The sequence below is a fragment of the Strix uralensis genome, unplaced genomic scaffold (genome assembly GCF_047716275.1).
Source record: "Strix uralensis isolate ZFMK-TIS-50842 unplaced genomic scaffold, bStrUra1 scaffold_149, whole genome shotgun sequence".
Taxonomy (NCBI): Eukaryota; Metazoa; Chordata; class Aves; order Strigiformes; family Strigidae; genus Strix; species Strix uralensis.
The window spans coordinates 266,174-287,178 of record NW_027436782.1 but is presented as its reverse complement, the minus strand read 5'-3'; the positions used below and the strand labels follow the sequence as shown (position 1 = coordinate 287,178).

General features: G+C 52.2%; 1 protein-coding gene across 1 annotated transcript; it reads right to left on the bottom strand.

The window, feature by feature from the left end:
• Window positions 1-10,462: 10,462 nt before the first annotated feature.
• On the bottom strand, window positions 10,463-15,990 carry LOC141938564 (syncytin-2-like). The gene is made up of 2 exons (XM_074857438.1): window positions 14,599-15,990; window positions 10,463-11,783 (listed from the first exon to the last, which is right to left on the bottom strand). The coding sequence occupies exons 1-2, from the start codon at window positions 14,638-14,640 to the stop codon at window positions 10,473-10,475; spliced, it is 1,353 nt and encodes a 450-aa protein (XP_074713539.1). The 5' UTR covers window positions 14,641-15,990; the 3' UTR covers window positions 10,463-10,472.
• Between the last annotated feature and the right edge of the window lie 5,015 nt (window positions 15,991-21,005).

Genomic DNA, 21,005 nt, shown 5'->3' with positions numbered 1-21,005 from the left:
CAGCCCTTGTTTCTCAGGCACCCCCACCCTTTTCAATAGTTTAGGTGATTGAAGCAATCAAGATAAGCTTGATTACTCTTCATTTCCATTTAACATTAGAATTGCACCTGAGGAAAACCTTCCTGCTTGAAGAGCTGTTTTCTCCTGAAAGTTGTAGGTGATTTAAAGAAAGGTATCACCTCTCCATGAAAAAACTTTCATCCCATCTGTAGGCAAATACAGCTAGCCTTGCAATACCAAAGCACGCAGCAGAAACAGATTTTTTAAAAAATTGGCTAATTAGCCATCTAAACTTGGAAAAAAATAAAGGCCGGTATTTTCCTCACATCAAATAGATGGTTATCAACCTGAGAGAAAAGCACAGAAGCAGCATACAAACAACAGTTTTCCTGATTCTAGGATCACAGCAGTGCTGTGAGGATCATGAAGTGTTAAAAGCCACGATGAACTTCTGCAAATAACAAGAGCATGACCAGAGGTTTAAAAAAAACTCTCAACAAATCTGCTTGAAAACTTTTTTTCTTCTTTTTTGGCTTTACCACCACAACCTCCTAGAGAAGCATCTGATTTTCAGACTTTGAAATGTTAGCACAAGTACTGTCACGCACATTCAACAAATAAATAAAGTCACTTTTAAACTTCCATAGTATGAAGGTATTTGATTAGGTTAGATAAGACTGTCCTGCTAAAAGTACCTTTGTGTCTGAACAGCAAACGTTGGTTTTCTGAGTTTGTTGAAGCTTCAGGACAAAAGTTCAGTTTGTGTTCCTTCAAAGTATCTTGCAAGAGAAAAATCTATTTTCCTTCAACAAAGGCAATACAGACAGACAACCCAGAAAAGTACAGAAATGATGTACGTGCTAATCTCAGAGAAAGGCTCTGATATTACAAGACATCAAGACAGTTGGGAAGTGAGCTTTTTTCCAAAGATGTATTCAACTTTACAAAAGCATTATGGTTTTACCTTAAACTTTCTGCATCTGGGATGTTAGCGGGGCACTGCCATCTAAACGCCACGGTGCAGAGTAGCCTCAGGGTCTTTCGGTAGCTTTAGGACCTGGCTTGTGATAGACTCTGTTGGCCCAAAATCCACATGGCAGTGAGCTGTGGTGAGTGCTCGAATCCATCTGCCGCCATTAACCGCGTGTGCGAAGGGCTCCCAGTACCAGCTGAAGTCACAGAATCGTCCAGGTTGGAAAAGACCTTGAAGATCACCCAGTCCCACCATCAGTCAAGCGACACTTGGCCGGCTCCTCAGCACTACCTGGGTGAGAACGAGCTGACGGGAGGGTGATGGGCTCTTCTCCTCGCCCTGTGCCCGGGAACGTCCCCCGGCTGGAGCAGGGACAGGGCTGCCGGTGGGGCCACCTTTGGCGGGCCCTGCCCACGGGCAGCTCGGCCCGGCCCCGCTGCAAGGGCTCCCTCAGCGCCGGGCTCCCCGCGCCGAGGGCCCGGCGGGGCAGCGGCCGCCCGAGGAGCGTTTCCCACAGCTCCCGAGCTGGCGAGCGCGGCCCGTCAGTCCCGCTGGAGGGAGGGGGGGGTGGATCCGCCGCCGCCGCCGCCAACAGCCCCCGCCGGCAGCTGCGCGTCCCTGAAGGACCCTGAAGGAGAGGGGCGGGGGGGGGCGGCGGCGCGTCTGCCCGAGGGGCTTTTCCCGCGCAGCCCCGTGAGGGGCCGGGCAGGGCCCTGGGGGGAACCCGCCCCCCGCCGGGGAAAGCTCCTCTCCAGAACTGCCCGGCCTCTGCCAGGGGCAGGCAGGGAGCGGGCGCGGCTGGAGGGTCTGGGGCTCAGCCCCGGGGGTCGCAGCCCCTGGTTTTGGGGTGGTTCTGGGGGCGGCTCTGTGCTGGGCTCTGCGCTGGGGTGTCCCGGCACCCTCCCAGCGGCCTGGCTGGCTGCAGGCTGCCGCCGGCTGAGGCTCTACCCTGGGATGAGGGTGGGTATCCAGCTTAAATGGGGGGGAGGGGGAAATGTGGCTTTCTCTGAATGTTCCTGATCAGGTTACTGTGCGAGGGATAATTTTGTAAGGTCTCTCTCAAAACCCCCAGTTTTTTTCCTGAGAAGTGAAGATTGGCAGTTGGAAATAGATGCTGAAAGACTTCTAAAAGTGGCTGACTGCTGGGCCAGTTTTGCTGGGCTGTCTAAGCAAAGTGAAGTTCACGTCCTTTCCCCCTTCCAGCCGGTGTATCCTGACCCTGCGGCAGTAAATCGATGGGCAGTCACACAAATGTTCTTCCCCAGTACCTGCTCTGCCCGTGCGGTGACACCGATGGGCAATCTTTAGTTTGTAGGTCAGGCGGCATTTGATTCCGTGTGCTTGTTTATCACTGCCCTGGAGTCGTTCAGGGGAGAGCTGGTGACTGAGTGTGAAGTGCTAGTTCGTACTTATTGTGGACCTTGAAATGTTTTTTCAGTAGCAGTCTAGCTGCTGTCTAGCAGTTCCTGTCTCCTTGGTGAATTCTGTTCCAGGTTCCTTGTTTTCATGATGCCTGGGTCAATCCCAGTGTTTCTCTATCCTGCTGCATTGAGACAGGGAATGCAAACAAATTGTAGTTAGACGGCACAAGACAGAGGGACTCGTGCAGAGGCAGGGAGGGCTACGTGCAGAGACATACCAGGTGCTGATAGTGTTGCTAGGCTACTATCTCCTGGTCCGGGCAGAAGCCTTGAAGATGTGTGGGTCAGCAGCAAGATTACCCCGGATTCCGGTGCAAACTGGCCTGGCAGTTTGGCCAGGGAACAGGGAATGACTGAGGCTGCGCAGAACGACTGGGTGAAAAGTTCACCATCGAGGAAGAGGAGATACTTCATCTATACGACCCCCGCCCAGGAATTTACGACCACTGCCCAGGACTTGAGGAGCTCAATGCGCAGGCGCAAGGGGAGGAGACCTAATTACCATGAGAAGCAAGGGGAGGCGGTGATAGGCTATGAATATGTATAGGCGTCTTATGAATATACAATACTTTGTACCATAAAAGCAAGGGAATAACTACAGAAAGGCGCGCATGCTTGTGGAGGAGCGATCCCCCATGCGCCCAGCGCTGAATAAACATACCTGCTTTACAACCCCAAAGTTGTAAAGTTCTTTTTTCTGCAAGTCAGCATTAACTTCTATAGTCACTTTCTTTGGGTGGAAGAGTCAGGACGATTGCACTGTAAAAATATGCAGATGGGGTCAGAGTTGGGCTTTGCTAAGGTTTGCACAGAAAATGGGTTGTGTTGCCCATTCCTCTTAGTTCATTTGTATGGTTGAAGCATAATTCTTCATCGAAGCCAAAGCAGGAGATTGCTTTGAAATGTTTCTTATGCCAGCAGATCTTTGACCAACAAACCAAGAATCAACAGCTTGTATCGATATTAAAACCCTTCACAGCTGTATGGGGGGGGGGGGGGGGGGGTAGCAGGGGAGGGGCTCCTGTGAGTGACTCTTTATCAGGGAGTGTAGTGATAGGATGAGGGGTGAGAGTTTCAAACTGAAAGAGGGCAGATTTAGGTTAGATGTAAGAAAGAAATTCTTCCCTGTGAGGGTGGTGAGACACTGGCACAGGTTGCCCAGAGAAGCTGTGGCTGCCCCCTCCCTGGAAGGGTTCAAGGCCAGGTTGGACGGGGCTTTGGGCAACCTGGGCTAGTGCAAGGTGTCCGTGCCCATGGCAGGGGGTTGGAACTAGATGATCTTTGAGGTCCATTCCAGCCCAAACCATTCTATGATTCTGTGACTAACCCATCTAATATTTGAGGCTGGCTGACTGTGAAGTAGAAAAAGAGCCAGTTTGAATAATGGCATCATTAATCCCTTTAGCCTTAGGGTCTGACAAGCGTGATGAGTTGTACAGACCTTTTAATGCGTCTTCCCCCTTTTGCTACTGGTGTTTCTGTAGAGACCCTTGATCGTTAAGTACAGTGCTTCCCTCCTGTCCCGCTCCTTTCTCTCTCCTGGTTTCAGCTGGTAATGCAAAGTAGGGTTTCTTCTCCATTTTTCCCTTTCTAAAGCAAGGGTTCTGTGGCGTAAAGAAAATGTGAATGCTGCCTTTAATTTAATGTTGTCCTGCCATGTCAGCCCTGTGCTGCTTCTGATTGCAAATAAGTCTAAACACGCAGGGCAAGCAGAGGGTTGCAGGCACAAATTATGCCTTGCTATAATTGGAGTTACGGGGGCTCCAAACCCAGGTGCCTGGTGTCCTGCTCAGCCTAACTGGGCAGTGAGCTGGCTAAGCCAGGTTTGAGCACCCTCTGCATACGAAGCTTAACTTCTGCTGCTTTATATGCTGATGTACATCTCTTGGGTTTAGACCAAACAGATGTATGTACAGCTAAGCCTCTGAACTCTAAAAATTGAACACTGTGTTAAGTGCATGAGGCTCTCCTAGCAAAATTAGGTGCAGATTGGTTGATATTTTCATTCATACTCTCTTCCATAAACAAAAACAAGGCAATGCTGGATTTACTGCATCAGCTCTTTAACAGATCACTTTGTTATATGTCCTTCCTCTACAACCAACTGCAATGCCCTTCCAGAATCAGAAGCACAGCAAATACATTTAACTAAAAGAAGCCAGCGTTAAATGGTCTTATTTAATGTTAGCAGGAAGCTGATGGGAATATCCTTAAATCAAAACTGATATGAAACCGAAATGTGTCCAAAACTTCTGCTGTGTGTAGCGTCACCCTTAGTGGATTTCAAACCTTTTCATTTCCTGGTGATTGGTTCTAACTGTCTAGAGCAATGCAAGTAAGTTGGTAGCAACTTAGATGTTTTCTTACATCCACAGATATTTTTGAAAAAGTAGTTGTGACTTCTAAGTTAGGTCAAGTTATCTAAAAATCATAAGCAGGACAATTTTTTTCTCATTTATATTAATGCTGGGTAAAAGAACAGACATTGATTTGGAAACCTGTAAACTGAAGGATGTTTTCCAGTAAGGTTGTGGGTTTTTTTCTTCTGTGAAGTCTTCAGTATTTTATTTTCTCCCACAGTAATTCTAAGCTGCAGAACCAGCCTCAAAGGCATTATGGAATTACTTCTCCGATTAGCTTGGCTCCTCCTAAGGCTATAGACTGCATCCATACTCAGAAGCTGGTTGAAGCGATGAAGCCATCTGGGGTATTGAAAGATGGGGAAGAACTGAATCACAGGTATAACAAGGCTGTCACATTTGTTAACCTCTTGGGTTTTTAGGGCAAGCTTAATATGAGTTTTCTTTACAAGCTGGTTGTTCTTGGTAAACTGAATAATTTAGTCAATGAATAGATTTCAGAACTTGGTGAGAGCAAGGTAAGGATTTTTTTCATATGTTCTTATCAAAACAGCTGAAGCCTTTTTATTTCTTTCAAAGGCCATACTACTAGGATTGATGAAGTTCAACTTTTAACTTCTTAAGTATTGAGTAGAGCTGTAGTAACTGCCATTGCAATAAGGTATAAAAGATACTTCAGTTCAAGATCTTGAAGTCTTTGGGGCACTGAATAGATGTGTGAAGTGGCTCTCTCAGTTGACTTGTAGCAGTTAACAAAGCTGAAACAACTTATTGTGGGGTGAGATAGATGGTCAGTGGCACTAATCTTGCCCCAAACAGCCTGCAGCCCCCAATCTAGTTAGAAATAATTACACTAGATTTGCCCTTTGTATAGCTCTTAGATTGTGTTAATTTATGTATGTCTGCTGTGGGGGAGACTAATAATGCATCTTAATTTCTGTAAATTAATGAAGGGAGTGCTACATTACTCATCTCTCTTTTTTTTTTTTTTTTTTTCCGAGTTGCAAGCACTCCAGAAAAACAGTAGCAGTCTATTAGACTAACAATTCAGTAGGGAGTGAGAATACATTTTTTATGGAGGCTCTTGTAGTCTTTCTGAAAAACTTGTACGCTGCCTGAACTTGCACATAGATCAATGTGTATCTTATCTTCTAAAGTAAACTCTTCTACCCACAGAGTCTTCCCCCTTCAGCAGTAGCAAACGTTGGTGGCAAAATATTTACATTTGGATCTTACTGACTCAGAGTACACAGTAAAGGTGGAACTTTCATTGTCTGGTGATAGTTCTAATGTTTGAAAGTGACTTCCAGCAATAACAGAAGAAATGGAATCTCTTTGCAGGTGCTGACAGAGATGCTGTTTCTGTTGCTCCTAGACATGTAGAAAGATCAGATACTTTTCAGTCATTCTTTGAAAAACTAAAACATCAGGAGGAAATAAAAAATCTTAAGAGTGACTGAGCTCTCTCCTTGATAATTGTGCAACTTTTACAAAAAGAATATTCATGTTAAAGACTCATATTGGTAGTGGATGTCTTACAAGGCAAAATTTAAGAAGGAATTGTTTCTGAGCACCTTCTAAAATACTGTTTCCTGCAGCATGAGAAGTCAGGCTTTTGGTTCCTTTCTGCAGTGACTGTACATCACATAAGAATCTTTGTGGTACACTTCTCCCCTGCCCGTGGTTTGAGAATGAGTCAGCTGTATCAGAAAGCAAGGTTGTCCCTAGGAGCCTTGCCTTAATCTTAGGTCTAGTAAGGGGCAGGAAGAGGAAGGGGCAGCCTGAAAGCTAAGGCAGTTGAAGGGGATGTGGAAAGGCTTCTGTCAGCGCCTTTGCCGTGGTGTCCCTCTGGATGTGCTTTAGAACCTCTAGTTCATTCTGCCCTGGTCCTGTTCCTCTCTGGCCACTCAGCCCCAGACGTTGCGGAAGGGACGCACGCTGTCAGCTTGACATCAAGTGAGTAGGGGCTGCGCTGTGAACGTACAAAACTGCTTTGTAAAATCACACCCAGGTGCATCTATTGTGCACCTCGTGTGTGAAACTAAGCTCCTGAGAAGTGTTCCTCTTAGCCTGGTCTTCCTCGTGCAGACATTTGGACAGACTTCATGTGCACAGCGAATGAGCCTTTGCTGAAATGACTGTCACCTGAGACCAGACTCTCAGTGGGCTGCGGCACCGTTCTGACAAGGGGTCTGCAGCACTGAAAACTGTCCCATAAGGTATCTGACAGCCCCTCGGGCACGGTAGAAAATCAAAATAAGGAAGACTAGTGCATGCTGTCGGATGTGGACAGAACTTTTTCGATTTCTCTGGATGTTAACCAGTGGTAAGATAGCTACAGAAATCTCTTACTTTTCTTCCTCACGGCCAAGGGAAGTGCCTTACCAGCACTGATGGCTCGTTGTGCACCGCTGGTTCATTACAGCACAGGATCAGCCTCTGAATCTCTTGGCTAAGGAACTCTTTAAAGCCAGTGTTAGCACCGTATTAGTGCCATACTGCTTGCAGCTTACTAACAATTTTTTTTGGTTCAGAAGCAACTCAGTGTTTATACTAAGTAGTTTAGCAGTGTAAAATCTGTAGTTTATCACAGTTTAGGAAGAACATGAAAGTAGCAAAAAACATTTTCTTACACAGTTATCTGTTCCTTTACAGCCAGTTGAAGATGCGTACGTACCAGTTGACAAGTTTGATGGCGTTGAGGTAAGCGTTTTACATTTTTTCTTTTAAGTGAGAAATATTTTTTTCTTCCTTTGGAATAGGATAACTTCTCCAGGGACCTGTGACCATGCTATTTCTCAAGGTTATTTGTACCTTATAGTGTATTTAGGAAGCTGTAATTAAACGGCCTGACCACAGCCTATCCCAGGAGAAGACGCTGCAGTAAAATGGGAGCTTACAGGAAAATAAGCCCCCAGGCAGCCTGGCAGGCATGGGAACGTCAGGGACACCCCTTTCTAAACCTGTGCTGTGGAGCAGGGTAGCCTGCTGGAACAGCACTTATCTCACAAGGACTGTGCAGAGGGGCAGTAAAGGCAGTGCCCTTGCTGACTCCTCCCAGCTCTGACCAGGTGGCTTTCTACAGAGGGATGGGTATGGGGTAGTTCACGGTGTGAATCATGTCAGCAGACTAAATGCCTTGTTGCAAACCAAAAAAGAAGTGGGCATGAGACAAGCAATCTGGAAAATGGCAAGTAAAAGTACTCATGTGAGTCCTGCCTGGGTTTGTCAGCTGCAGGAATCCTTGTATCTGAACACATCTTGTACAGTGACTGCAGACCTGCGTGCTGTAGTACCTAAGCAAGTCACTGCTTGGTACCACTCTCATGAAGTCACTTGTTCCGTGACCGTCTTGTGGCCTTTGTCTGGTGCAGACATTCACAGAATAACTTTCTTCCCTCAGCCGAAGTCATCGTCTGTCTGGGGGGGGGGCGAGGTTGTCGCCTGTGTTGGGGGGGGGGTGTGCCGATGTCGTTTGTCTTTTGGGGGGGGGGGGGAGAGGTCATCGCCTCTCTTGGGGGAGGTGGGCGAGGTCGTCACCTGTCTTGGGGGGGGGTGGCCGAGGTCGTCACCTGTCTTGGGGGGGGGGGGACGAGGTCGTCGCTTGTCTTGGGGGGGGGGGGGGGCGAGGTTGTCGTCTATCCTGGGGGGGGGGGGTTGAAATCGTCGCCTGTCTTGGGGTGGGGGGGGCGAAGTTGTCGCCTGTCTTGGGGTGGGGGGCGGCGAAGTCGTCGCCTGTCTTGGGGGGGGGACGAGCTCCTCGCCTGTCTTGGAGGGGGGTCGATGTCGTCGTCTGTCTTGGGTTGGGGGGGGCGAAGTCGTCGCCTGTCTTGGGGGGTGGGGGGGGCGATATCATCACCTGTCTTGGGGGGGGTGGGGGGGCGAGGTCGTCGCCTGTCTTGAGGGGGGGCGCCGATGTCGTCGTCTGTCTGGGGTTGGGGGGGGGGGTGATGTCGTCGCCTGTCTTGGGGAGGGGGGGCGAGGTCGCCTGTCTTCGGCGGGGGGGGAGGGCGATGTCGCCTGTCTTGGGGAGGGGGGGCGAGGTCGTATTCTGTCTTTGGGGAGGGGCAAGGTCGTCGCCTGTCTTGGGGGGGGGGCGAGGTCATCGCCTTTCGGGGGTGGGCGGGGGGAGCGCGACGTCGTCGCCTGTCCTGGGGGGGGGGCGTCGAGGTCGTCGTCTGTCATGGGGGGGCGGATCGAAGTCATCGCCTGTCTTGGGGTGGGGGGGATGTCGTCGCCTGCCTTGGGGGGCGGGGGCGAGGTCATCGTCTATCCTGGGGGGGCGGGGTGGGGGGGCTGAAATCGTCGCCTATCCTGCGGGGGGGGCCTGAAATCGTCGCCTGTCTTGGGGTGGGGGGGGGCGAAGTCGTCGCCTGTCTTGGGGGGGGCGAGGCGATGTCGTCGCCTATGTTGGGGGGGGGGGGCGATGTCGTCGTCTGTCTTGTGGGGGGGGCAAGTTCGTCGCTTGTATTTGGGGAGGGGCGAGGTCGTCGCCTGTCTTGGGGGGAGGGGTGGGGTGCGAGATCCTCGCCTGTCTTGGGTGGCGGGGGCGAGGTCATTGTCTATCCTTAGGGGGGGTGGCTGAAATCATCGCCTATCCTGGGGGGGGGGGCTGAAATTGTCGCCTGTCTTGGGGTGGGGGGGGTGAAGTCGTCGCCTGTGTTGGGGGGGGTGGGGGGGCGAAGTCCTCGCCTGTCTTGGAGGGGGGAGGGCGACGTCGCCTGTCTTGGAGGCGGGGTGGTGCCGAGGTCGTCACTTGTCTTGGGTGGGGGGGGGAGAGGTCGTCGCCTGTCTTGTGGGGGGGCGAGGTCATCGTCTGTCTTGGGGGGGGGGGGGCGAGCTCCTCGCCTGTCTTGGGGAGGGGGGCGATGTCGTCGTCTGTCTTGGGGTGGGGGGGCGATGTCGTCGTCTGTCTTGGGGCGGGGGCGCGAGGTCGTCGCCTGTCTTGGCGGGGGGCGCCGATGTCGTCGTCTGTCTGGGGTTGGGGGGGGGGGCGATGTCGTTGCCTGTCTTGGGGGGGGGGGGCGATGTCGTCGCCTGTCTTGGGGAGGGGGGGCAAGGTCGCCTGTCTTCGGCGGGGGGGGAGGGCGATGTCGCCTGTCTTGGGGGGCGGGCGATGTCGTATTCTGTCTTTGGGGAGGGGCAATGTCGTCGCCTGTCTTGGGGGGGGGGCGAGGTCATCGCCTTTCGGGGGTGGGCGGGGGGAGCGCGACGTCGTCGCCTGTCTTGGGGGGGGTGGGGGCCGAATTCCTCGCCTGTCTTGGGGGGGGGTGGGTGCCGATGTCGCCTGTCTTGGAGGGTGGGGGGCGATGTCGTCGCCTGTCTTGGGGGGGGTGGGGGGCGAGGTCGTCGCCTTTCTTGGGGGGGGGGCGATGTCGTCGCCTGTCTTGGGGGGGGGGTCGGGGGCGATGTCGTCGCCTGTCTTGGGGGGGGGGGGCAAGGTCGCCTGTTTTGGGGGGGTGGTGTCGCAGTTGAGACGGACACGACAAACATCAGATTGTGTGAAAGCGACCAAAATGGCTGCAAAAGCCCCTTTATTGTTTTAACAAGCTTTTTTATAACCTTCTTCAAAGTAGGTGTTCATACAGGATTGGTTTACTTTAGTAACTAACAGTTCACGATTGGGTGATAGTTTCTCGCCTGAATCGTCAGGACAGTTCTTCTTATCTTAGTTCTCTAATCTTGTTTCCATGGCACTTTTCGGGACTTTCTGGCCTCTCATGGATACACTGGAATGTCTTCAAGGTTAAATTCTTCTTCAGTTAGACTAGAGGCAGACCCGCTGCCTCCCCCGACAATTCCCCCTTTTTGTATTTGTGCTAGAAATATTGCAGAAACAGTCTTCTGCAGGGCCCTTTGCAGAAGACTGACAAGACATGGCAACATCAAAAGCACAGTCACAATTACCAAGATCATGACCCCCACAGTTTTGACCAGAGATATCAACCATCCAGAAAGTCCCCATCCTTTAAACATCCTTGTAAGCCAATCCAATCCGTCCTCTTCTGTTAGACGCCTCACACCATCCTTCAGCTGCTGTATACTTTTAAAAATAGATTCTGAGTGGTCAGACAAATTCATGCAACACATTCCTTCAAAATCTTCACATCCATGTCCTTGCGCTAAAAGCAAAAAGTCAATTGCAGCCCTGTTCTGTAAAGTAGCATGTCTAACACTATCAACATCAGTTAAAAGACCACTTAAAGCTAAAGAAGTAGCATTAGTCTGTTTGCTAAGCCAACATCCCAACTTATTCAAAGTCGTTAAGGCATTTGCAACACCAACTCCTGGTGCCAATATGGAGGCCGTTATGATCTGGCCTGGATTCCAGAATTCAACGTTATCTCGACAAGAACTTTCAAACCGATGAACGGTCCTTGGGACTCGCTTATGTTTTCGAGTCATATTCAGAATCATTGACACATTTGGTGTTAATAACGTGAGACGTCCGAGGCTACACGGGCCTCCATTCAGTTTAGATGGGACGCCTCCCCAGGCACGATCTCCACAGATTAGAAACACACCAGGAGGTAATGCAAGAGGAACAGCAAAAGATCGTGAGATGTTAGTCGAAGTATAATTGCACCAAGCAGTTGAATTATGATAAGCAGCATTAGTTGCATTCACATTTTGCCCTCTCCGTGTGGTGTTATAGGAGTAATTAAAAAACACACAAGCATCCATTATAACAGAGCCTAGCAACTCTAGCTCTTGGGGTTCTTGCGTAACCTGTGGAAGGTGACTATATACACCATCCCAATTATCTGTACAATTTTTTGAAGAGTTGCAAAGAGAGAAAGCCTGAAGGGTTTGTGGGATTGGCCATGTGTCTACTGGCACTCCCACCAAACAGGTGGAGAATGGATTTTCCGGGTTCGCAGTAGAAAGGCACAAGGTTTCTTGATGTGTCATATTTGCCAAAGTTACCCAGATATTCTGCTTGGGTTGTGGAACTACCCATCCTTCAGCCTGATGCAGGTTCCAGCACAGGCCGAACACACCGAGCAGGAACCCAGCGAGGGCCGGCATCTGTAGAGACACAAGCATAACCCCTGCCCCAGGTTAATAATTCACATGGTCCACTCCACTGGCCAGTAATTAGATCTCTAACATGCACTTTGATGTCTTTTTGCAAATCCTGTTTTGAAAAAAGAGAAGAGAAATGCTGAAAAAGAGGAGGTAAAGAAGAATTATCCCCGTAATGGAGAAAGTTAAGAACATAAACTGCTTTATCTAAACATGCCTGTGGTGGTTCCCCAATCATTCCCCCTTTTTGTTTTTGAAGCTGCCGCTTCAACGTACTATGTGCACGCTCAACAATTGCTTGTCCTGTTGGGGAATGGGGAATTCCTGTAACATGAGTAACACCCCACAAATTAAAAAATGTTTGAACCTTCTGTGAAATGTATGCTGGGCCATTGTCCGTTTTTATTTGGCGTGGTACCCCAAGCATAGAGAAAGCCTTTTGGAAGTGTCGAACTACATCTTTTCCTGTCTCCCCGTTATGTGCTGTTGCTACTAAGGCATGAGAATAAGTATCAATGGAAACATGAACATACTTCTGTCGGCCAAATTCATTTATGTGAGTAACATCACTTTGCCAAATCTGTAAAGCCTGCATACCTCTGGGGTTAGTACCAAAATACACTGGTGTGTGAGTTCCTTGGCAGTCAGGGCAGGCGGCTACAATAGACTGAGCTTCCGCATGAGACAAGCCGAACTGCCGTCGTAAAGCTCGATATCCTTGGTGAAAAAATTGATGTGATAATACAGCTTGTTGCTTTATGTTAGGAACAGTATTAAGAGCCATAGCGGAAACAAGAGCATCCGCTCTGGCATTACCTTCTGTATAAAATCCTGGTAAAGTGGTATGACTACGGATGTGCATGATAAAATAAGGTTCTGTCCGTAGTTGAATACTTTTCCAGAGTTCTAAAAGTACATCAAATAATAATTGATTGTCTGACATGGTCAAAACCACTTTGTCTAGTCTAGAAACTAAGTTAGCTACATATGCTGAGTCAGTTACAATATTTACAGGAACAGAAAAAATAGAAAAAACAACAGCCATTGCACGTAGCTCTACTACTTGTGGAGAACCATTTTGATATACTACTTTGTTGTTCCAGTTGTTGTTTTCATACCATACTACTGCTGCTTTACCTGTTTTTCCTGAGCCATCTGTAAAAACAGTAGGGCCGTTCACTGGTTCTGGGCGGCTTAAATTTTTTTTGACCAAATGGTATTTCTCGAGCAAATTTCAGTAGTGGATGTGACGGCAGGTGATATGACACCTGTCCTTGAAAACCCGCCATGGCTGCCTGTAGTTCATAATTATTTGCCAAGCACCATTCAAAATACCAATTTTGAACAGGTAAAACAATCTTAGCTGGGTCACGCCCTGTTAGTTCTGTACATCGTTTTCTGGCTTTTATGATTACATCAGCAATAAGCTCAAACAGTCCAGGAGCAGTTTTTCGTGGTCGGAATGACAGAAACATCCATTCTAGAATGTGCAGTGGGTCATCCCACTCAGAATTCCACTGCACCAAAGCACCAAATGGTACAGTTTTGTCAATTAGTACAAAGAGTTGCACCAATTGAGACAGATCTATTCGAGAAACAAATTTCTCGTGTATAGATCGTTCCACCATGTGAATTACCTTTAATGCTTCCTCAGTTAATACTCTGGGTTCTCTTGGATCATTGGAATTTTTTAATAATTCCAATAAAGGTTGCAGTTGTGAATTGGTCAGTCCGAGATAGGGTCTAATCCAATTCAGAGATCCCATTAACTTCTGTACATCATTAAGGGTTTTAACTTCAAGGTTAAGTTTCACAGGTTGAGGCATTACCTGCCTACCTGTGACTGTTAGTCCTAAATACTTCCAGGGTTCTACTTTCTGCACCTTTTCAGGGGCGATAACTAATCCATAGTGTTGTAATGAATTTCTAGTCACATTCTCCATGTCATTCAACTGCTCCTTGTTGTTTGATGCTAACAGGATGTCATCCATGTAATGGTAACAATAACTGGTAGGGAATCTTTCCCTTACAGGTGACAAAGCTTGTGCCACAAACCATTGACAAATTGTTGGTGAATTTTTCATGCCCTGCGGCAGAACTTTCCATTGATATCTTTTTGCAGGTTCTGCATGATTGACAGAAGGCACAGAGAATGCAAATTTTTCCCTGTCTTGACAAGCTAATGGTATTGTAAAAAAACAATCCTTGAGATCCATGACAATGATTTCCCAATCTTTAGGGATCATGGCCGGTGAAGGCATGCCTGGTTGTAGAGCCCCCATCGTGGCCATGACAGCATTGATCTGCCGCAGGTCATGCAAAAATCGCCATTTTCCTGATTTCTTTTTTATCACAAACACTGGAGTATTCCAGGGGCTCTGAGAGGGTTCAATGTGTCCAGCAGCTAGCTGTTCTGCCACCAATTCTTGCAGGGCCTTTAATTTCTCCATTGGTAGGGGCCACTGATCCACCCACACAGGGTTATTCGTTAACCAAGTTAAAACAAGCGTGGGTTGCCTAACACCCTGCAGCACAGTGGCCCCCGTTAAAAATCCGTAGTAATCTTCACCCCCCACTGTGACAAGCAATCTCTCCCCCATAGATTGAGGGGAGCTGCTGTCACATATGGTTTAACGACTGCTTGTTGGCCCTCAGGATTGGTGATCAGAATTGCCGTAGCTGCTGTTCTTGCTCGTGCGGAGCCTCCCAGCCCCACTACCCCTGTGTCCACATCCTCTGTTGGCCAGGTGGATGGCCACAGATAGTTAGAAATAATAGTCACATCGGCGCCCGTATCTAGGAGCCCCGCAAGCCTTACTGTAGTCGGTGAATGTCCATGATTTGACAGCGTGCACGTCATATGTGGTCGAGATGATGAGACAGTCTGAGACCAGCACACTTGAGGGGGTCCTGTAGAACCGAAGCCTCCATCGCCTCGCAGTCGCTGTTCTGCTTTTGGGACACAACTCAAAAAAGGAACAAGTTGAGCAAGACGAGTACCTTTTGGAATCGTAACAGGTGGATAAAGGGTCGAAACTAATGCACAAATTTGACCCGTAAAGTCAGCATCAATGACTCCCACATGCACGATTAATCCGTTTAAGGTGCTACTTGATCTTCCTATAAGTAACGCACTCAGTCCTCGTCCTATGGGACCCCTTGCCTCAAGAGGGACCTTAACAATGTCTTTTGTAACTATAGTTATTGTGTCGGCGGTGGATACATCCAACCCTGCTGAGCCAGTAGTTGCGGCTGATAGCTGCTCACAGAGGGGATTTGACCTGTTGTCTGGAGGGGATTTGATGTCCTCGCGCGCCCTCTCGCGCTCTTCTTGTGGTTTCCCTGTATCGGTTGCCCGTTAGCATGAAACTTGGAACGACATTGTTTCGCGAAATGTCCCGATTTCCCACATTTATTGCAATTAGTTCCTGGTGGGACAGTCATGGGCTGCTTGCCTGCCGACCTTCTGTTCGGGCAATTTACTTTCATATGACCGTCTTTACCACATCCAAAGCATTTTCCTGTATTTCGCATGTTCATGGCAGTAGCTAAAGCCGCCATTTTATGTTCCACTGTACCAACCTTTGAACATGCGGCCACCATGTCAGGAATAGAAGGATCTCCTGGTAAAGACTGTATTATCTTTTGGCAGTCCTCATTAGCATTATCCTTTGCTAGCTGTTTGCATAACATTTGTCTTAACGTTTCATCTTCTACCTGTTTCTCCAATGCAGCAGATATTTTTTCTACAAATTGCAAAAAGGGTTCTTTAGGACCTTGCCGGATAGCAATATACTTCTGTTTTGGAGCTGCCATTTCCATGGTTCGCTTTAATGCTGTAATCCCTATGTGTTGTGCCTGTTCAAGGACAATCGGAGGCCACGTAGCTTGCAGCTGAGGGTTACTAAATGGTCCCTCGCCAAGCAAGGCGTCTTCTCCGAGTCCTAACCTCGGATCGTCTTGTGGCAGTCGAGCATTATTTTGTGCAGCTGCTCGTGCCATCTGCCTCCAAGTAGATTGAAACACTTGTAATTGTACTGGCTGAAACAGCACTTGTGCGAGATGTGTAACATCATATGGACACAACAAATCTGTGCTGATTATTCGAATAAGTTGCATCACCTCAGGAGAATTGATTCCAAATTTCTGTGCTTTATTCTGCAAATCCTGCACCACCTTCCAACTGATCGGATTGTGCTCATCATGCTCATTTGTGCCTGCAACAGCTTTATAAACAGGGAATGCACCATAAGCCTCTGCTGCTATATCTACAGGCTTTGGACATGCCGGGGTTGGAGAGTATGGGCTGAGGCGTTCAACCAGATCCCAGTTGCCAGCCTCAGCAGCATACTTTCTAACTCCCTCCCAAAATCGATCAGGGGACCTTGGAATTACAGTTACTGTGGATGGAGGGAGAGTCCATGGCTGGGCTTTCTTCACCATGGGTTTATCTGTGATATGTAGAGTTTGTAAAGCCGTGGTTAAAGCTTCTTCTCCCTCACTTTCATTTTCGCTCTCGCTCTCTGGCTCTGTGTTACCCGCCCTATTTTCCTCCTCGGGGGGGGCTGATGGAATCACCCCTTCTGCTGCTGCGCCGCTAGGGGCCGCCGCTGCACCACTAGATGGGGGGGGCTCCTCATCGCCCCGCAAAATATTTAATGGTGGAGGAGGAGGAGGTGGGCGAGGGCGCGATCTGCTTTTGCCCGTGAGGGGTTTCCTGCCTGCTATTCCTGAGGCTGAGGTATCCACTGCCTTTGTCCCTTTGCCACAGTCCTCCCCGTCATTGTCTTCAGGTCGAATGTCTGTTAGTTTCCCATCAGAGGCCTCACGCTCTATCTTCCATTCCTTTAAGGTTTCACTCAATAAGCGCCATGTGGTTGCCAACTCACATGCCTCTTTTTGTCCTTTAGAGACCTCATCCAATATTTTCAATCCTACTGCTTGCCATGCACTCACACTGAATGCAGTAACTGTTGTGGCTTCAAAGCCTTGCATCTTACTCCATAGCAAAATCTTTTTCAGGCTTTGTTCTGAGGTTTTAACCCCCTTTCTTTTTAATAGGGCTTTCCAGGTAGACAAAATTGTCTCCTCTTCCTTTGTTAATGACTGCCCCATAATTACAGTCCCGTTCCCGGTGGCTCACCTTTTTAGGTGTCAAAGTTCAGGTCCGGACCAGGCAGATTCCCTCTGCTCTCAGCTACACCGGGCTCCGTCTCCGCGGCTCTTCCCGCCGCCGTTATAATTCTCCTTTAAATGACCACTTTGCTCTAATCACGTTGCTCTAATCAATCACGTCGCTCTAATTTATCACGTCGCTCTAATTTATCACGTCGGGGTCACCATTTGTCGCAGTTGAGACGGACACGACAAACATCAGATTGTGTGAAAGCGACCAAAATGGCTGCAAAAGCCCCTTTATTGTTTTAACAAGCTTTTTTATAACCTTCTTCAAAGTAGGTGTTCATACAGGATTGGTTTACTTTAGTAACTAACAGTTCACGATTGGGTGATAGTTTCTCGCCTGAATCGTCAGGACAGTTCTTCTTATCTTAGTTCTCTAATCTTGTTTCCATGGCACTTTTCGGGACTTTCTGGCCTCTCATGGATACACTGGAATGTCTTCAAGGTTAAATTCTTCTTCAGTTAGACTAGAGGCAGACCCGCTGCCTCCCCCGACAGGGTGGGGGCGAGGTCGTCGCCTTTCTTGGGGGGGGACGAGGTCGTCGTCTGTCTTGGGGGGGGGCGAGGTCATCGTCAGTCTTGGGGGGGGGTCGAGGTCGTCGTCTGTCATGGGGGGGGGTCGAAGTCATCGCCTGTCTTGGGGAGGGGGGGTCGAGGTCGTCGCTTGTCTTGGGTGGGGGGGGTCGAGGTCATCGTCTCTCTTGGGGGGGGGGGTCGAGGTCGTCGCCTTTCTTGGGGGGGGAGGGGGGGCGAGATCGTCGCTTGTCTTGGGGAGGGGGGGTCGAGGTCGTCGCCTGTCTTGGGGTGGGGGGGATGTCGTCGCCTGTCTTGGGGGGCGGGGGCGAGGTCATCGTCTATCCTGGGGGGGGTGGGGGGGGCTGAAATTTTCGCCTATCCTGCGGGGGGGGCCTGAAATCGTCGCCTGTCTTGGGGTGGGGGGGGGCGAAGTCGTCGCCTGTCTTGGGGGGGGCGGGGCGATGTCGTCGCCTGTGTTGGGGGTGGGGGCGATGTTGTCGTCTGTCTTGTGGGGGGGGCAAGTTCGTCGCTTGTCTTTGGGGAGGGGCGAGGTCGTCGCCTGTCTTGGGGGGGGGGTCGAGGTCGTCGCCTGTCTTGGGTGGCGGGGGCGAGGTCATTGTCTATCCTTGTGGGGGGGGGGCTGAAATCGTCGCCTATCCTGGGGGGGGGGGCTGAAATTGTCGCCTGTCTTGGGGTGGGGGGGGTGAAGTCGTCGCCTGTGTTGGGGGGGGGGCGAGGTCGTCGTCTATCCTGGGGGGGGCGGGGGCTGAAGTCGTCGCCTGTCTTGGGGGGGGTGGGGGGGCGATGTCCTCGCCTGTCTTGGAGGGGGGGGGGCGACGTCACCTGTCTTGGAGGGGGGGTGGTGCCGAGGTTGTCGCTTGTCTTGGGTGGGGGGGGGGCGAGGTCGTCATCTATCCTGGGGGGGGGGGGTGGGGGGTTGAAATCGTCACCTGTCTTGGGGGGGGTGGGGGCCGATGTCGCCTGTCTTGGAGGGGGGGGGCGATGTCGTCGCCTGTCTTGGGGGGGGGGGGGCAAGGTCGCCTGTCGTGGGGGGGGTGGGGGGCGAGGTCGACGCCTGTTTTGGGTGGGGGGGGGGTCCGAGGTCGTCGCCTGTCTTGGGGGGGGCGATGTCGGCGTCTGTCTTGGGGGGGGCGGGGGGCGCCGATGTCGTCGTCTGTCTTGGGGGGGAGGTCATCGTCTGTCTTAGGGGGGGTTCGAGGTCGTCGTCTGTCTTGGGGGGCAGGGGCGAGGTCATCGTCTATGCTTGGGGGGGGGGGGCTGAAATCGTCGCCTATCCTGGGGGGGGGGGCTGAAATTGTCGCCTGTCTTGGGGTGGGGGGGGTGAAGTCGTCGCCTGTGTTGGGGGGGGTGGGGGGGCGAAGTCCTCACCTGTCTTGGAGGGGAGGGGGGCGACGTCGCCTGTCTTGGAGGGGGGGTGGTGCCGAGGTCGTCGCTTGTCTTGGGTGGGGGGGGGCGAGGTCGTCGCCTGTCTTGTGGGGGGGCGAGGTCGTCGCCTGTCTTGGGGGGAGGGGTGGGGTGCGAGATCGTCGCCTGTCTTGGGTGGCGGGGGCGAGGTCATTGTCTATCCTTGGGGGGGGGGGCTGAAATCGTCGCCTGTCTTGGGGTGGGGGGGGTGAAGTCGTCGCCTGTGTTGGGGGGGGTGGGAGGGCGAAGTCCTCGCCTGTCTTGGAGGGGGGAGGGCGACGTCGCCTGTCTTGGAGGGGGGGTGGTGCCGAGGTCGTCGCTTGTCTTGGGTGGGGGGGGGAGAGGTCGTCGCCTGTCTTGTGGGGGGGCGAGGTCATCGTCTGTCTTGGGGGGGGGGGGGGCGAGCTCCTCGCCTGTCTTGGGGAGGGGGGCGATGTCGTCGTCTGTCTTGGGGTGGGGGGGCGATGTCGTCGCCTGTCTTGGCGGGGGGCGCCGATGTCGTCGTCTGTCTGGGGTTGGGGGGGGGGGCGATGTCGTCGCCTGTCTTGGGGGGGGGGGGGGCGATGTCGTCGCCTGTCTTGGGGAGGGGGGGCAAGGTCGCCTGTCTTCGGCGGGGGGGGAGGGCGATGTCGTATTCTGTCTTTGGGGAGGGGCAAGGTCGTCGCCTGTGTTGGGGGGGGGGCGAGGTCATCGCCTTTCGGGGGTGGGCGGGGGGAGCGCGACGTCATCGCCTGTCTTGGGGGGGGGCGTCGAGTTCGTCGTCTGTCGTGGGGGGGCGGATCGAAGTCATCGCCTGTCTTGGGGTGGGGGGGATGTCGTTGCCTGTCTTAGGGGGGCGGGGGCGAGGTCATCGTCTATCCTGGGGTGGGGGGGGGGGCTGAAATCGTCGCCTATCCTGCGGGGGGGGCCTGAAATCGTCGCCTGTCTTGGGGTGGGGGGGGCGAAGTCGTCGCCTGTCTTGGGGGGGGGGCAAGTTCGTCGCTTGTCTTCGGGGGGGAGCGATGTCGTCGTCTGTCTGGGGTGGGGGGGGGCAATGTCGTTGCATGTCTTGGGGGGGGACGAGGTCGTCGTCTGTCTTGTGGGGGGGCGAGGTCATCGTCTGTCTTGGGGGGGGGGGGCGAGCTCCTCGCCTGTCTTGGGGAGGGGGGCGATGTCGTCGTCTGTCTTGGGGTGGGGGGGCGATGTCGTCGTCTGTCTTGGGGCGGGGGCGCGAGGTCGTCGCCTGTCTTGGTGGGGGGCGCCGATGTCGTCGTCTGTCTGGGGTTGGGGGGGGGGGCGATGTCGTTGCCTGTCTTGGGGGGGGGGGGCGATGTCGTCGCCTGTCTTGGGGAGGGGGGGCAAGGTCGCCTGTCTTCGGCGGGGGGGGAGGGCGATGTCGCCTGTCTTGGGGGGCGGGCGATGTCGTATTCTGTCTTTGGGGAGGGGCAATGTCGTCGCCTGTCTTGGGGGGGGGGCGAGGTCATCGCCTTTCGGGGGTGGGCGGGGGGAGCGCGACGTCGTCGCCTGTCTTGGGGGGGGTGGGGGCCGAATTCCTCGCCTGTCTTGGGGGGGGGTGGGTGCCGATGTCGCCTGTCTTGGAGGGTGGGGGGCGATGTCGTCGCCTGTCTTGGGGGGGGTGGGGGGCGAGGTCGTCGCCTTTCTTGGGGGGGGGGCGATGTCGTCGCCTGTCTTGGGGGGGGGGTCGGGGGCGATGTCGTCGCCTGTCTTGGGGGGGGGGGGCAAGGTCGCCTGTTTTGGGGGGGTGGGGGCGAGGTCGTCGCCTTTCTTGGGGGGGGACGAGGTCGTCGTCTGTCTTGGGGGGGGGCGAGGTCATCGTCAGTCTTGGGGGGGGGTCGAGGTCGTCGTCTGTCATGGGGGGGGGTCGAAGTCATCGCCTGTCTTGGGGAGGGGGGGTCGAGGTCGTCGCTTGTCTTGGGTGGGGGGGGTCGAGGTCATCGTCTCTCTTGGGGGGGGGGGTCGAGGTCGTCGTCTGTCGTGGGGGGGCGGATCGATGTCATTGCCTGTCTTGGGGAGCGGGGGTCGAGGTCGTCGCCTGTCTTGGGGTGGGGGGGATGTCGTCGCCTGTCTTGGGGGGCGGGGGCGAGGTCATCGTCTATCCTGGGG